Here is an 18,849-nt window from a genome sequence, read left to right as displayed (position 1 = left end):
TACCAGGGAAATTCGCCCATCAGCTGGATCCAGGGTTTTAAGAGCACCTTTATATCACTCTGGCCTCTTCACACTGCACAGAGAAGTGCTCAGTATCTCATTCTTAGCTGTCCTGGTGATGGTCCAACTCTTTCAGAAACTGGGAGCTCAAAATAAGAAAGTGTCAGCAGTTCATACTAGTGCATGATCTCACATATTTCTGCCAACATGCTGAGAGAGGCTAAATGCCTTGATATACACTGGGGTCGGCTTAGGGTAACCAGATGTCCCTATATTGCAGGGACCATCCCGATATTAGGGGCTTTGTCTTATGTAAACAACCTATTACCCCTGTCCCCGTTACTTCCCCACACTTACTATCTGATCACTCTCGGTGGGTTGCTGGGGGAGATGAGCACTCACATGATTATAGGGAGAATCTCATAACAGTATTGGAGGTCAGGAAGGAACATTTTCCTGTAGCGCACTTACTAGTTTCCTTTCCTTTTCACCTTCCCCCTGGAGCACACTGAAATGGGGATCCCTGGGTGAGGACATGGGTGTCCATGAGTGGGGAGGGCACATTGTTTACACATGGCCTGGAAGGAGACATTAAGAGCTGTATGCTAGAAGCTGTTGTTAGAATAAAGTCACTGAAATACTGTACTTGGGTCCACATTGCCTGGGACATTCATTATTAACTTCACTTGATAGATAGGAGTCTCTTGTTCTAACAGTTGATCGTCTTGGCCTCCTTTCTTAAATCTTAGACTCAGGTCAGGAAACAGCTGTGCTAAGGCCCTTAAGGAATGAGGGGCTTATGTACAGGTCTCATGTACAGATCCCCGCACAAAAGTATATCTTCCATCTCAACATTGGTATGGTTTGGGAGTTGTGTCCTGTGTGCTTCATCCTACCGTTGTTGAAAATAATCTGATAGGTATCCTTGTGGCTATTGGCTTTTAGGACTACATGCATGACTAGCTGTTGGGCATAACTGAAGCTTGAGACATTTCAATAAGATTGCAACCTAGATCTTTAATCCATTTACCAGAATCTTGTGTTTTATTTCTGTATCCCTTCAAATGGCATCAGCAAACATCGTCTATTTAAAAACAAAACAACTAGAGACCACACTGATTGTGTAGGACAATCTGGATTTTCTATCTGTAAATAATTTACTCGGTATGACTTCTGAGAACACTGAGAAATTGATTAGTCCAAGTCCTATTACAGATGAATAAATTAATAGGAACGACTAATTGTAAAGTTACCAGTATTTGATTTAGTTCAGATTTTCTGCACAGACTTGTATATCAAACCTTGGTCAGAATATAGACTAAAGACCCACCAACATTTGATTTATACATTGAAATATTTAATTGCACATAACTGAAAATCTCCTTCATATACAATACCTTTCAGACATATGTCTCTGAAAACCTACCCTATCACCTGCATATATCTGCAAGCAATAGAAATCATTGCTTGTTTTTACTAATCCTCTAATAGTCTTAAATCAGGAATTAGTTTAACACATTAAAAAGTTAATTATGAAGCACTGTTCACATTAAATAACTACAAGGAATATATAGATCAAGCATTCAATTCACTATGCCCTACGATTTGTTCCTCGTTTCTCAACTGGGAAAATTATAGTTTGTATTGTGCATTTCATGAGATACATCATTCATGCTACATCAAATACAATAGATATCCTTATCCTCATTCATGTTCTATTTTGTTAAATTAAATTTTTGATTATAACTTTCACTTTAATGTATTCAGTATTTAATTTCACAATATTAATAAATGTTGAGAATACATTTTCCTTTACCTTGTTTCCAATGGCTTTTTTTGGTGGGAAGTTAAAGGTCCTTACTTGTTGGTATTTATTTTGTAGCTTGTGATGCAAGCTTCTGAATTCTGCATATCTTCGATAAACATTCCATTCATCATCTTTTATTCTGATATATACCTGCAAGCGTAGACAAGAAAAGATCAATTTTAAAGGCAATCATTACATTCATTTTGTCTCTCTTTGTTAAAAGTACTGTTTGTCAAGTACCTTCACCTTTATGACATAACACTCTCAGTAGTTTTAGGACTATTTACCTACAACTACATCTGACTGCAAACAGTCATCAGGTGTAGCTATGTTTATTCAACAGGTCATTAATCTAATTCCCTTTTATTGGATTCAATGGTGACATACATTAACTTGCTCATTATTACAAGACGTGGCTGTAATTTTGTGGTAAGATAGCTATTAATGCTTTCTGTTGCCAGCAGGTTTACTGACCAGTGCACAAAGAAAAAATTAATCTGATATAATTTACACTTATTTCTGTACATTTAATAGTTTTCCAACTTCACAAATGAATTTCTCATCATAATTCTTATGTCACAAACTGTATTTACTCATCACAGTTATGCTAAAGCAAAACACATCCTTCATGAATGAATAAGTTTTTTTAAGAAGTCAAAACAGATTATAAAATCCCGGAGTATAAACTACTGAAATCTTATTGTTTGAAAAATAGAAGCAGTTTTATCTCCCCCGACCCCCCTTTTTATTTTTGCACAGGACGTGTAGTATAATTTCACATAATGGATGTTTTTGCCACGGCTCAATTACTTTCATGAGGGTACTACCAATAATGTGCTAAATGTTCCCCTCTCTGAGGGAAAACCCATAGAAAAGGAAAACATGCTCACAAAACTCTGAGAATTAATTAATGGCTCTGGAACTATGCTCTCTATTGGGAAAAGGGGCTTTAACCTTATGGAGGAGAGGCATTACTCTGAAACCCAGAAACTCCACAATGAACTCAGGACTCATGACTGAGGGCATTTGGGACTAGTGTTCTCTTTGGTATGACTTCTTGTTTTCCTACCCACAGCAACCTAATGCCTTTAGGAGCTATGTTTGCACTGGTTCCCCCTGCAGCATCTGTGCCCTATCCTTCCCACCCCAAACTTTCTAATATTAATGACTTGTGCAGTTTATATAATGTGCTAGGGCAGATTAGAACTGATGAGGCAAAACTGCCATATTTCCTCAACAGCATTTTTTAAGGCGTTTCCAGATCACTGAGATGATCATCATCTGAAAAAAGTAGTGCTAATGGTCATCAGAGACACAATGATCAAAAAGAAAAAGGAGGAAACAGGAATAAGCAAGAAAAAAGCCAAAGCAAAAATATTAGAACTCAGGAGACTAAAATTAAATATCCAAATCCACATCAAGATACCTGTATAATTGGCCTGATTTTCAACAGTACTGAGGATCTAATTATTTTATTTAGGTGCTAACTTTAGATACCAACATTTAAACATTTCATGGCAATTTTTAAAAGTATTACTTTTAGAGAAGATAATCACTTTTACAGAAACAGTGAAAAAGTCAAGAGATGAATATAGACTTTACAAAACTATTTAGCATTGTATTTCATACATGGTGCCATGGACTCCTAAAGGAAACAAGGTTCCCAACCCCAAACCTGCCATGACTATAATCAGATAATGGACAAACAGCTACCACACAAATAGTATTTGAGTTACTATGGTATTTCCCTATACATAGTACAGGCAATAATCACAGTATTGTGTGATAACTTGTTAAACGTTAGCTTGTAATGGTTACCATTGTACATCACTTCACTTGCTCTTCATGATTATAATGATAGATTCTGCTGGAGAAAGCAAATATGATAGTCTCAAAGTTGAGAATGCCAGAGCTGTTGAGTTTGGTCTACTTAGCTTATATACGAACACACAAAACTACAGGCAATTGTATTTGGCAATAGGAATTCAGGTATTACAGTGATGGGGCTCTAAAAATAGGTAGACCACATGGCCAAGTATTTAAAGAGCAATACAAATTTTAAAATAATAGCTAGTGAAATAGCTCTGCTAACTAGATTTAATAGGGAATTAAGATAACGTGACTGATTCATTAACATTTTAAAAGACTATCAGTGGAAAGAATTCAGCACACTTGTAAATGAAGAGAATTTGGAAGAAGAGAGGGTAAGTGATTACAAACAGCCATGTTGAGTATGTTGCTGGTGGCTGACAATAATGCAAGGGTACTGGATTTCATATTAAGTGATAGAAAACCAAGGGATTTAGACCCCAATTCAACAAGATACTTAACAAGATTACTTGTCCCTAAGTACGTGAGGTAGTTCCACTGAAATCAATGACGCTAAGCATATGTTTAAACTATCTTACTGAATTAATAAAAACTAGATGATTCTAAGACATAATATATAATTCAGGCACAATATATTAGAAATCTTAATGTAAAAGAAATTAGATTTAAATGAAGGATATCAATGCCAGTGGTAGGAAACATTTCCATATGTGCAAACATTTGATGCATTGTGGTAAGAACTGCATTTTTAAATACTTTTTATCCCCTCAGCTCTTTCTCCACCTTTCTTTAATCACTATGTTTAAAATATATTACTTTGGCATAGATGACTATTATTCAGAATTTTTCAGGCTTCTTATAAAACAAAGTATACCTAAATTATTTTAATGTAGTTATTTAATATGGAATTCCTATTTTTACTACTCAAGTACAGAGAAAATTGTAATTTGGTGAATCATGCAATTCTATGTTACCTAGTAAGGTGTAACCTGTAGTTAAGTAATTAAGGAGTCTAATACACTGTAACTGAATATTTTAAAGACTGAAAAAATCGATTCATTTATTATATACATCATTAAAGATTTTACTTCCTGTTCTTTGAAGAACACAGATATTGAATTTTCTTTGAGATTGTAAGGTATGAAGAACTGACACTAAGAGCCCTGTGTCATATTGAATTTATTGACAATCATATAATAGTGTTTGAAAGGCAAATTAAAGTTCCTGCTTTAGTACAAGCATTTACAGCTTTATTATCTTAACAGAGAATACTATTCAGAAGCCAAGATATTTCAAGACCATTAATCTCAGCTCACTTGGGAAATCAAAGAAAATAAGGCCTAAATGTTAAAAAGATTGGTTAAGCTCGTTTTAGTTTAGTGCCCATAAGGCATGCAGATGGCTACTGTTAGGCAAATGCATTACAAAACGTGAGTATAGAAGGATGGAGAACAAAATGTCTCTGTAGTTGATTTACTACTATACATCACTAAATCAAGCAGCCTGGTACACGCTGGGTTGAAATCTTGACCCTACTGAAGTAAATGGGAGTTTTGCCATTGACCTCAGTGAGGGCTGGATTTTACCACCGGCCCTTAATTACGAATTCAGCCTAATTTCTGGCTACTAAATAAGCAACAACCCTAAAACAGATGCTATGATAACATCGACAGGCACCTTGAGGAACAGGGGACCTCATATTGTGCCAGCGGAGTAGGAAAGGTCTTCAATATCATGAAATAATCTATCAAAAATGAATACTCTATATAACAGAAACTAGAACAAGTTATTTGAACCAAATTTTTAAAAAATAAACAAATGGTCAGTTCTCAATAACCTTCATATAGCAAATATAAGCCATAAATATCAATATCTTGCCAAGAATCCTATTCCTTTTCTAGTGTCTACTCATGCCTCTCCCAATCCACTTTCCCAATTTATTAAGAATTCATTACTGTGGCATGTACGCACCAGACAAGCACCTCTTTGAAGTAGAAACATTTTAACTACATTTAACAGATGGGGAAGCTGAGTCAAAAAGAAAGAATAAGTGATTTGCCCAGGAAGCCTGTGGCAAATTTGAAACCAGATCTCTGAATTCCCAGTTCAGCGGCCCTTCCTATCTTAGCAGAACTTTGATCAGACCAACAGGAGAATGGCAACTCCTTGTGGTCCTGGTCAGAGGAAGCATTATGCTACAGGAATGATATAATTCAGAGATACCAGAGAGAATAAACAAGAAAAATCCAGATACCAATTCTAACATTAACACTGATTTTTTATAAAGCATTTTTTTCACTATAATCCATTGTTCTAGATCGTAGACCAAAGTCATATATAATTTGACCCTGTTAGTCTCTCAACATTTAGTTTTATTAAAATAGGAAAGAAAATGATTGCCCAAACAAAGCAAGGTCCTACACTTGACTTGATGGTATTTCTCTCTGCTTGGATGTAACATGATAACTTTTGAATGCTGCATCCGATCAATTCCAAATTGCAAGGAATGTTCTAAGCATCAATGGGCAGAACAATGTTGATTATGGTCAAAGTCAGTCCCTGCCATCTGGCTAGCAGACCCATCAGCTTCCACCAGCTACGTAATAGTCTATAGATCAAAAGAAATGCATGAGGGCATTAGTATCTTCCAGCATAACTTTACTCCCCATCTCAGCTCTGCCCATTGTCCCAGAAGAGCTCTGTAAGCTTGAAAGCTTGTGTCTTTCTGCAACAGATGTTGGCCTAATAAAACATATTATTTCACCCACCTTATCTCCTGATTGTCCCAATACAGTTTAAAATGCTGACACCCTCAATACTTATCTCCCAGATGGAAAGAAAAGACATACAAATTTGGGTGAAGTATAGGGAGAGGGGGTACACAGAGCTCCTGGAATGGGAGACCCTGGTACAGGGGAAGAAGGGCATACAGAATCCCTGCATGATGTAGAGAGATGGAGGGGGGTTGTGCTTGGAATCCTTGAAATAGAGAGAGATGGGAGGGTGACAAACAGAGAGCTTACGATGGGGAAATGTAGGAATGCAAGAAGTCCCTTGTGTGCACCATGCACTTGACCTATACAAATAACAAAGTATGCCACCCTCTAGTTAATTACTCAGCATTCTCTCATTGACATTGTTCAAATTCATGTCTGTTCTTGTGCCAAAAACGAACTATAATGCTACAATTTAACAATGACATGTAATATCTTCCTCTTCTGATCTAACAAATAAATAAATAAAAAGATAAACGTAACTTAAAATTGTGTTTTAGAATGCTTAAAAACTCTAAGGCTTATTCATTGGTCAATTTAAAAATCAATTCCAAGACCCTCTGTATTCCAGGTCACACTGGTTTTCTGACAGATGTTCCTTTTTCCTCCGATAATCAGTTTCCTCAACTAACTCCATTAAATAATTTTAAATTAAAAATCCCCTTACACATTCAGTCAGAATCTCTCCAAGAATGGTTATTTAATTGGAGAGCAAGGATTTTTGAACATTCTATCATCTGTCTATCAAATAAAAAGTTAGCACTTTTGTCTGTAGTATAGAAGTATTTTCCATCAACACTATCTCACGCAAAGGCTGATTGGCAGCCACCCTTTGTGGCCATGATATTACACATTTGAAAGACAGATTCTAATTAATACACACTAAGAATTAATCTACAATCTTCTAATCTCAAAGAGCACAGAAGCCCTGAAGATTTGAAGAGAAGTGACTAAAATAATTGTTGTTGTTGTAATCCTGTTTTGCAGACAGCCAGGTGGTGATATATCTACAGTATTTTTAGAGCCATATTGAAAGTATTGTGATAATATTGTCATAATAAAGTGGACCAGTTCATGGCCTTTAATTCTGCTTCTATGAGTCCTGATATTCCTTCAGTAAGAGTGCCATGGACAGGCATGATGGGTCTGCCTGAGTTACCTTGTTGGTGTATTTTAGGAAGCATGCAGAAGGTCCCTGGAATGGGTATGTGGGGGATGAGGTTGTATAGTTTCTCTTGGAGTTGTTTGGGGAAGGATTTGATTATATCCCTAAATTCCTGGGAGAATTGTGGTGTGAGGTCTTTGAGTTCTTGGTGTAGGTGCTGTCAGAGAGATGTCGGTTGGCCACATTGACATACTCATCATGGCTGAGGACTAGGATGATGTTCTCTTTGTCTGCTGATTTGATCACCATCTGCTGGTTGGATTTCATGGACTAGACACCTGTCCTCTTGGTGGTGGAGATCGTGGTAGATGTGATGCCTGTTAAGGATTCCACGGTTGATTTTTTTCCCTGAAGCTATCTATTTAATGATCAAGAGTGTGGTTTCGTCTACTGTGGCATGTCTGATTAGATTATTCTTTTTTCTTATGATTGTCAGTGGAGACATGGTAGTTGCGGGTGGTGTCACCTCTGTTGTGAAATAATTCTTTGATGCAGAATCAGTGAAAGAATTCTTCTGGTTCTCCACATAGTTAGTATGGTATCAGGTTCTGTGGTGGGGAAGCTGTTCAGTTCCTGGGAGAGTACAGATAATTCAGCACTGATATTAGGTAGTCTTGATAAGTTGATGATACTGGAGCGTTATGGATCCTGGTGTCATGGTTTCTCCTGGAGGTGACGTTCTCTGTACATTGTGAAGCTGGTTTCACCTTTTTGTTTTTGTGCTGGGTGGCTATGATATTTTTGGAAGGTTTCTTGCATGAGCTTTAGGTAGGTTTCCTGATTTTTTTTTCCTTCCAGTGTGTGGGAGCATGTGATGATTTCTTGTTTCTTATGCATAAGTAGTAATTTATTTGTGAGCAGCCTGTCTATTATGCAAGCCAAAAAACTTCTAGTTTCCCTACCATAACCTGGTGTGAATTTGTCTAATTAAAATATAACCATTAAAATCATGATTGCTACTACTGTTATATAATTGCAACGAATCTTATACAAAATATAACTCATGTTTAGAAAGGGTTAAACAGCTTGCAGGCTAACTAACCCAAAGCCTATCTTTAAAGGCATGTTAGAAATGTTAATTAGGGCCATTGCATGCTTTGAAATGCAAACCTATGTTGTTAGAAGTTAGAGGTAATAGTAATTGTGTGCATCTTAGGGCTTGTCTACACTACCAAATTTTGTTGACAAAACTTATGTAGACACCCAAAAGTCGACAAAACAAAAATTGACAAAGGGTGTTCACACATGCTCCCTCTGTTGACAGATCGTGTCCACACTGGGGGCACCATCATTGACATTGTGAGGAATGCACTGAGGGTACGTATCCCACAGTGCATTTTTAAAATGTATGAATTAAAAATGTACCCTCTCTCAGCAGAGTTGTTTTTAGCAGGTGCAATGAAGGTGAGAAAAGTAAATTTGAACTAAATGCTGCATGGCTGGGAATTCGTACTCTTCAAGTCAGCTGACTGGCCCCTATCTGTCCTCCTTACAAACATAACATTTCTTTCCATCCTCCAAAAATATCCCATAGCAGCGCTAGAGGCCAGCTTTGTGACTGGGATAGGAGCCAAAGACATAGACCTCCATCCAGCCTAGGCCCTCCACCTGCTCCTGTCTGCCTGAGGCCTTTGTTAGCCATTGTTCAAGAGAGTAACACATTGGGATAATTTTGCTATTAGTTAACAGGTTTGCTATTAGTTAACAGGGGAATTTATACTGTAATTTTTTCCCAGCATTCTCTTCAACTGCAAACATATCATGTGTGTCTTGCTATGTTTTTCCCCACAGGTGTCATGGTGTAACATGCTGCTGGGGACCAGAGCTGCAAGTCACCTTTCTGCCTCAGCTAAAGTGAGCTTTGCTGGAGATTAGATGGTGTGACAGCTCCCAGCCACACTGGCCTGTCTTCCTTACCAAAAACCTCCAAGTCTCTCCCAGCCCAAACCTTGCCTAGCAGGTAACAATCAGTGAACTTCAGCCCCCGAGCACCTCAGAAAGGTTTCTCTGCAATGTGCAGCACCTATCACTGAACATTTGTACAAGATACTAAGTTTACTGCTCTTTTAAAGAGTCAGTACAATAAAGTTTATTAACTGGGGTAAACACACACTTCCCTTCAAACACAGCACTGAGTTGTTTCATAATAAAAATAAAACAAAGTTTATTAACACCAGGACATAGAAGGAATTAAACCTAGAAATTGTTACAAACAAACAAAAATAAAAAAACTTTGTGATGGCTAAGACCTACATTAACAAGCTACAGTCTTTGTTCAAGATAGTTTCCTATGTAAACTTTCTTTCCCAGCAATAGTTGGCTAACTCTTAGCCAGGATTCCCACAGAGTCCAGGTGTGGGTTTTCCTTGTCTCAACAGGTGAAGGATAATACAAGTATTTCTGTTTGCCCTTATATCTCAGTCTGGCTTTGTTTCAAGGGTGAAATCAATCCCCTGGGGTTCAGTCTCCTGTTGCTTATGGGGTGGGGGCCACTCCATCTCAATTAAGATGCCCCTTGGTGCGTCCCAATGTGATGATTCCTGCTGCAATTTTACAATGTCAGTGTTCTCTTCCTGCTTCCTCCAATACCAATGAATAGCCCAGTGAATTGGGCCACACCTGGTTTGAGGTGTTGGCCTCTTTCCTTTGTCTTGAGAAAAGACAGTTACCTTTTCTGTAACTGGTGTTTTTGAGATGTGTTGCTCATGTCCATTCCACAAGAGGTGTGCGTGCTCGCCACGTGCAACGGTGCCGGACGTTTTCCCCCAGCAGTACCCATAGGGGAGCGCCCCTAGCAACCCCTGGAGTGGCACCGCTGCCATAAAAATAAAGAGAAGGGTAACCATCTTTCTGTATACAGTTCTATAAAATCCCTCCTGGCCAGAGGCAAAACCCTTTAACTGTAAAGGGTTAAGAAGCTAAGATAACCTGGCTGGCACCTGACCCAAAATGACCAATGAGGGAACAAGACACTTTCAAAGCTGGGGGGGGGACGGACAAAGGGTTCGTCTGTCTGTGCAATGCTTTTGCCGGGAACAGATCAGGAATGCAGCCTTACAACTCCTGTTAAGTTAGTAAGTAATCTAGCTAGAAATGCGTTAGATTTCCTTTTGTTTAACGGCTGGTAAAATAAGCTGTGCTGGATGGAATGTATATTCCTGTTTTTGTGTCTTTTTGTAACTTAAGGTTTTGCCTAGAGGGATTCTCTATGTTTTGAATCTGATTACCCTGTAAGGTATTTACCATCCTGATTTTACAGAGGTGATTCTTTTACCTTTTCTTTAATTAAAATTCTTCTTTTTAAGAACCTGATTCATTTTTCATTTTTTCTAAGATCCAAGAGTTTGGGTCTGTGTTCACTGTACAAATTGGTGAGGATTCTTATCAAGCCTTCCCCAGGAAAGGGGGTGTAGGGCTTGGGGGGATATTTTGGGGGAAGACGTCTCCAAGTAGGCTCTTTCCCTGTTCGTTGTTTAAAATGCTTGGTGGTGGCAGCATATGGTTCAAGGACAAGGCAAAGTTTGTACCTTGGGGAAGTTTTTAACCTAAGCTGGTAAGAATAAGCTTAGGGGGTCTTTCATGCAGGTCCCCACATCTGTACCCTAGAGTTCAGAGTGGGGAAGGAACCTTGACAGCCGTTATGGTGCGGTATAAGGGGTGTGGCGCGCTCCCCACAACCTCAGTTCCTTCTTGCCAGACAACTCTGACAGAGGGTAATGTGGAATGGACATGAGCAACACATCTCAAAGAACACCAGTTACGGAAAAGGTAACTGTCTTTTCTTCTTCGAGTGATTACTCATGTGCATTCCACAATAGGTGATTCTAAGCTATATTTGTTGGAGGTGGGTAGGAGTTCAGAGACACTCAGGATGGAGTACAGCCCTGCCAAACCCAGTGTCCTCCATGGTTTGGGAGATGAACACATAATGCAAGGTTGGGGCGCAGACCAGGATTGCCATTGCGGGAGTTTTTTTTATAGTCCCTTGACTTTTTATAAGAGGGCTCATATCTAGAGTAGGTTGCCTGGGTGGGAGCCTGCTGCAGTTTAAACTTGGTCCTGGCCGGGGCTGGGACATAGAGGCCAAGGGTCTTTCGTGTGTGCAGGAATCTTTCAGGCTGTGCAACTTCACATATGTCTGTTCCGCAAACAGGGCCTTGCCATCGAACAGAAGTTCCTGTAAGGAGTTCTGAGCCTTGCTGGACAACCGAGACAGCAGGAGCCACGACACTCTCCTCATGGACACTGCAGAGGCCATAGACCTTTCAGCCATATCAGCTGCCTGAAAGGCCGCCCTGGCGGCAGCCTCCTCCACCAGAGCCTTGAACTCTTTTTTATCACGCTCTTGGAGGGAGTCCTCAAATTTGGGCAGAGAGCCCCACAAATTGAACTCATATCTACCCAGCACGACTGGGTGGTTTGCCACCCTCAGTTGGAAACTCAAGAACGAATAAACCTTTCTACTGAATAGATCTAGTCTCTTTGAGTCCTTATTCTTAGAAGTAGGGGCTGGTTGGGCTTGCCTCTCTCTATGGTTGATTGACTCAACCACTAGGGATTTGGAGGCAGGGTGGGTATACAGGTATTCATGCCCCTTGGAGGGCACGAAGTACTTCCATTCTGCCCTCTTAGAGATGTGGGGCAAGGAAGCCAGGGTTTGCCACAAGGCGTTCGAGATCTTTGCCACCCCTTCATGGAGTGGGAGAGCCATCCTGCTGGTGCTGAAATCGAGAGGATGTTGAAGATGGAGTCTGAGGGTTCCTCCACCTCCTCAGCTTGATGCCACCCTTTTCAACAGCTCTTGATGAGTTTTAGAGTCCTCCTGCGGGACAGGCGGAGGAGGGGCCGTGATCGCCTCATCCAGGAACCATGAGGATGGGGGTGCGGTACTCTGCGTCCCCACCGGTGCCACAGGTCCCACCACTCAGTCCCCCTCTGGGCGCGGGACCAGGGATGAACGCTTCACTGACTCCTTTCTGGGAGGTTGAGAAAGGGAGATTGATGGTCTCTCCAAGGTTCTGGCCACCAAGCGAGCACCACTGGGGGCTGCGTCGGAGGCCACAGAACCTATTGGTACCATGGCGCCGATCAAGGAGACTGGTGCCACTGTACCTGCTGTGGCACTGGTGGAGCAGGCTGCTCAGCCTGAGTATCCTGGCCCATTGACTGAGAACTGCAAATGGAGGCCGGGCTGGCATACGATCTACCGCTATGCTGGGACTAAAAGAAGCGGTGGTGTCGGGAACGGTGCTGACCGCGAGACCTTGATCCCGGCATGGAGGAGCGGGAGTACTGTCGGTAGTGGCTGCTCTGACAGGCGGATCCACGATGGCGAGGTGCCGGTGATTGATGCCTGGGGCTGAGGGAGCAGTGCTGCAACAGGGACCTCGAGCTAGACGAAGAACAGGAACGGCGTCAATGCCCGTACCGCAAAGGGCTATGGTAGCCTCTTGGAGACAAGGATCTCTGGTGCCGTCTGTCCCAGTCTTGATGGGGCACGCTCTCCTCGTGAGATCTACGTTCCCTCGAGGCGGAGCAGTGCCTGGAACCCCTGCAAGTCGGTACCCAGCCAGACAACCTGTTGGGGGTCAACGGGGACAAGCGCAGACTGCACACAGAGGGGTCGCTGAGCAGGGAACAGCATTGGGAACCTTCCCTAGACAGTGAATGGTACCGTCCAGGCGGCGACTGCGGGGATCTGAATGGCGGCTTGCCTCTGGACCAGGGAGCCAATGGCGGTGGTGCCCCCGGTACCAGCAGAGACAATGTCCTAGGCTGCCTGCAGGGCCTCCAGCATGGAGGGCACCCGAACATCCGGGGAGGTTGGCTCGGAGTGGACCAGGCTACTCCGCTCAACTTGAGTCGGAGGCCAGGAGGCTGTCCAAGGGACACACCAAAAAGCAATGCCGTGGACTGGCTGGTGGAAGGCACCGAAGGGTAGCCACGCACCGATGACGCAGTGCTCAGTGCTGACTTGGAGCAACACAGCGGTGTCGGGATCAGGGCTGACTCCATCAAAATGGCTCAGAGCTGAATGTCCTGCTCCTTCTTGGTTCGAAGTTTGAAAGATATGCAAATCTTGCAGCAATCGCTGAGATGGGTTTCCCCCAGACAGCGTAAACAGTCTGCGTGCGGATCACTCACGGGCACTAGCCACTTGCAAGTGTTGCACGACTTAAAGCCCAGGGCACAGGGCACACCCTGACCCAGGCACACTAAGCTAACTCTAACTAAACTACTTTTAACTACAGGTACTAACTAACAGAGTCCAAGAGGAAAGCTACAGCAAAGTGGGAGCAGAACAGTTCTGACGCACCTTCACTGGCGGCAAGGAGGAACTGAGGGTGGGGGGAACGTGCAGTGCCCCTTATACCGTGCCACTCCAGAGGTCGCTGGGGCACTCCCCTATGGGTACTACTAGGGGAAAAACTTCCGGCATCGGTGCACGTGGCGAACACGCACACCTATTGTGGAATGCACATGAAGAAAACCTGTTTATCCACTCCCCCAACATGCTAGCTGTAAATACCTTTTAGGCTATGTCTACACTTCGCACCTTACAACAGCACACCTGTGCTGCTGCAGCTATGCTGTTGTAAGATACACAGCGTAGCTGCTCTTTGTTGCTGGGAGACAGCTCTCCTAGCAACTAAATAAAACCACTCCGAATAACGGACAGTAGCTTCATCACCAGGAGAGCTTCTCCCACAGACAAAGCGCTGTCCACATTGGTGCTTTTTGTCGTTAAAACTTTTGTTATTCAGGGGGGTGGTTTTTTCACAGCATAGACATAGCCTTAGGCGCAGTCTTTAAAGCATAATATAAGTATATAATATAAGTGAGTATCCATAATTCCACACACTTCATTGTCACATACATTTCACAATGATATTACTGATATTAATTTGATAGTTTTCAAATTATATCTTACAAGGCATATTTTGTTCAGATATCACTGCAGCACTGTAGGGGTGAACACAGAGGTGCCTAGGCACATACATGGATTCTGTGATTTTCATGTTTTTTAAAAATATGACTTTTGGCATTTTTATATTAGGTAGATATGATGGTAAAGACCAGAGCCTATTTTGCTAAGAACTTTAAGAGCTGCAAACCTTCCTTTCACCCACAGCTAGGCTAACAAAAAGCAGAAGCTCAATAACAATACAGCAATGATACAAAGATAACCAGTGAACACCAAATGATTTTAAGTCTTCCAAAGAAGAGGAGGCTCTCTCTTCCCTCCCCCTTTTTTAAATTTTTTTTTTTGGGAGGGGGGAGTTAAGTTTAAACTGATAAACTGAGTTCATACCTACCATGCTTATCTAAACTAAAGCACTGTTCCTAGTTATTTACAGTAAACTAGGGAAATACAAGTTACATAACATAAAAAATTTGAGGTATAAAACTATGTCTGAGACACACTGACATTTTTACTATATGTCCAAGATTTTTGTCTTTTTCACAATGATTACCCTGCAATATGCCATGATATAAATGCTGTAACAAACCATTCATTCTTTATTTGAAGTGACACACACATTATACAAAAACTAATCCAGTCTTAAAGTTATCATCTACTTGAGACAATCCTCCAGATTATAAATTCCAATTATTATTTTAACCCAATTACTAGAATAAAGACAGAACACGGAATCATGCTCATTGTGTAGTACAGAGCCTACTATGGTTTTGTGGCCTTCTGCTCAAGATGAAGTGAGCATACATTAACTAATATAATAATCAGACAAGAAGGATGATAAGGGTTAACTCATTTAGAAAAGTGGAGAAGCATGCATCCATTCATTTAAATGAGATGCCCAAGTATGTACCGGAGAACAGGATTTGGCACTAATTATTCCTTGTGCTCTTGCCGCTCTACCTTGGTAAGTGACTAAAAAAAATCCATTATTCATAAACTTTGGTTCTAAGGATTTAGTTTCTTTTCTTTTATTCAGACTTATTGAGTGTTTTTGTCCAGCAATATATTTAATTTCTAACACTGCTGCTTTGGGGGCCAGTTACTGAGCTCCAGAAAGTTGGTTTATGCTAAGAAAGCAGCTGACTGAACCAGCTGAAATTGGCAAAGCTAGAGCAAGCAATCATCACTAGCCTGGGCAGAATTGCACTAGAGAAAGACTCCGGCTAGCAAAGTAGTGCTGAAATTAATCCTTGCTAATTTATTTTATGAAAGATCCAGTATCTGTAGTTGGAATATTAAATATTGAAACTGTGGCTGCAAGAAGGCATTTCTTTATGGTTTATTTTAAATATTACCACAACTAAAATGGCTCATGACTGTTAATGTTTTCTGATATCAGTCCTCACATTAGTATACTACAGTTTGAACTCACTCTTTGACAGAATAGCAACTCCAGCCAACTCCTGGTGAGTTATAGGAGACCAAATCTGTTTTAAAAGTCTAAACACGCAGAGAGAAAAATAAACAAAATAAAACCAATACCAACCTTCTGAACTTTATGGGTTGCATAGCAATTTGTTTGTAAAATATAAACTTGATTGAGCAATACAAAAGGACAATATAAAATAGAGCATTCTTTTCAAGTAATAAAGTTACATTAATATGAAAGTGAAAAAATGAGTTCATCTACAAACTTGGCATTTCACTCAGCAAGGTGAATTCACCACCATTAAGATCTCCTATGTCATCAAATACCACCACTTCCTCAAAAACGGAAAGCAGATATCAGTTTTATGGATTCAAAGCTGATGATGATTTTAAATTCTCTGATATTTTGGTTCAATAATCTCAAACAATTAACCTAAGGAATACTTTGAGAAGAGTAATCCAACCACTCATCAGGATTTCATTTTAATGTAATAAAGTATATACCTTTCAGTAGTCTATAATGTATACACAGCCACGAGTACACTTTCTATTGCATCTCCTAGACATTTAATCTAAAAAGGGGTCTACTGCCAAACTGTTTAAGAATAAGAAACCTTTTTCTTTGCTTTAATTGTTATTCCTCACTGCTCATTATATATCATGTCTTCTTTCAGTATGTGTTTATACTAATTTTGTAAATTTTAAAATACTGGATATTTCTGGTATACGTAATGTAGATTCAACTGCAGCCAATAAGCCCTTTCTTATACCATCTGAGAAGTCAATGAAGGTTTAATGTTAGCTTTTTGTATATGACAGCATAATAAAACCTTGTTATAAAAGAAATAGTTTAAGGTGTTGATATAGAGAAAATTACTCTCTGTTTCTCAGTTTATTGGCACCGATGAGTTTTCAGAACTTGCTGTGGTGAAGTCAGAGAGTACTTTAATTTACCATTTGGATGGAAGCTGCAAAACCAGATTATCTTCATTAAATTGGAGTATACCCCTCTGTTCTCCTTCCTTTACAGTATGCTTTTTTCAGATGATGAACTATGTATATTTCACAATCTATTTAGGAAGCTTTTATCAAAGTGATTTGAACACCAAGAATAAATACAAGAAACAAAGGTATATACCCATAGCAGAAGTACATAATAAGAAGAAAGCAGATGCATTTTCAGACTTGCCTGGAGGACAATGGGATTCTGTTAGGAATATAAATCCAAGGTGAATTCTCTAAAGTTAGCCCCAAAGTGTCACAAATAAACACAGATGCAAATTATATTTTGACACAGCTGCAAGACTGCATTTATGGTTGCTAAGTTTCCTCTTTGAAAATCACCCAATTTAAGAATTCCTGCAGTAATAGTTTTAGAGTAATGAAAAACAAACAGAACAATGGAACATTTCAGCTGGGATATGAGCAGCTTTGTGTGTTTCTTTCCAATGTACATTTAGCAGAGACATATTCGTAATTACAAGGAACAAACTTTTAACAGTACTATATTTTACTTGCATAGACACCACACACACATCATAATGCATTTAATGCATATGCAATTTGAATTATATATTTTAATTTATAATCAACTTTTTAATGTATAATAGAAATAATAAAAATAAGCAGTACATAGCATCAAATACAGCCAGGGAGTGCATAAGCCACAAGAGCGCCATCATCATTCCACCAATTAGAGGTGAACTGGTAGTAAAAATGCCAAACTTTTTATGGGTATTGTCCTAAAACTCTGAACACTGATTACTTGAGGCCATATGGCCAAATCATGAAGTCATTCAGGAAGAACTTCTACTGCAGTCATTGGGACTTCATAAAGACTGCAGAACGAAGCCTATAATCTTCTATGGTATGATTACAAGAAGAAGGGAGCATTTGGGTTTCTCCCACACAAGTCTTTCTCCCTTGGCTGGATCCATATTAAAAAACAAAACAAAACACTCCTGTAATCACCATATGAAACTTAAGGTGTCACTTAGACGGTAAGCTAGATAACACATTTATATAGTGAATAGATCCTCAGAATGTATACAATAAATATTACTCTCTTACCTAATGGCATTTTTATTAAAGATAATGTTATGTGTATGATGATTTTTTTATTGATTTTTCATAAAGGAAGAGACAATAAAAAGTACAAAAAGGTAAATGACTTACAATCTTATATAGGTTCATGAAGATAGATTGCCACCTGCTTGTGTTACTAACTATTCGAGAGAGTACAGGATCAAAATTTATCTTCACTAGTTTGTTATGTGCATGCAGACTGATTATGAAGAAATTTTGTACTTTCTTTATCATCTCCTTATTTTCTTCCTGACTAACAGTTGGGTGACATAACTTTTTTGCTGTTATTTGTTTCATTTTACAGACTTGCACCTATTTCTATGAATAGACACATTGTTTTTAGAAAAGCAAGACTAAAATTGCAATGGAAGAATGTCTTGCAAGACAAAATATAGGCAAAACAGCAGTGTGCCTTCCCTGTTCAGAACATTTCAGACGCTCAGAACATTAATGACAGGTTTCAGAGTAGCAGCCATATTAGTCTGTGTCCTCAAAAAGAAAAGGAGTACTTGTGGCACCTCTGAGGTGCCACAAGTACTCCTTTTCTTTTTTCAGAACATTAAGGTATCTTACCTCCCAGTCTGTACATGGGATATTTGTTCCCTATTGTGCCTTCCAGTCAGTACAAAATCTCTACTACAATGACATTACTGAAAATACAGTAAGCAAAAGAAATTTTCCAATATTACATACAAGAATGTGTAAACAAATCATTGTCAACTTTAGATTATGATTACCATCTATTTTCATAAGTTCTTTAAAAATTCAATTTTGTTTTTTCCATCATTATATACAGATTAATATTCCTGTATTCAGAAAAAAATTGTAAAAAGAAAAA

General features: G+C 39.7%; 1 protein-coding gene across 2 annotated transcripts in view; it reads right to left on the bottom strand.

Moving 5' to 3' along the window:
- Positions 1–18,849, bottom strand: part of SNX29 (sorting nexin 29) — a 451,127-nt gene that overhangs the window by 115,673 nt on the left and 316,605 nt on the right. For both annotated transcript variants that reach the window (XM_084640531.1, XM_084640532.1), the window contains one exon: positions 1,817–1,957. In XM_084640531.1, the coding sequence (XP_084496657.1) occupies positions 1,817–1,957 (141 nt within the window). The remainder of the gene's footprint in view (positions 1–1,816; positions 1,958–18,849) is intronic.

The sequence above is a fragment of the Lepidochelys olivacea genome (genome assembly GCF_965140295.1).
Source record: "Lepidochelys olivacea isolate rLepOli2 genome assembly, chromosome: 10".
Taxonomy (NCBI): domain Eukaryota; kingdom Metazoa; phylum Chordata; order Testudines; family Cheloniidae; genus Lepidochelys; species Lepidochelys olivacea.
This window is presented reverse-complemented; position numbering and strand designations above follow the sequence as displayed.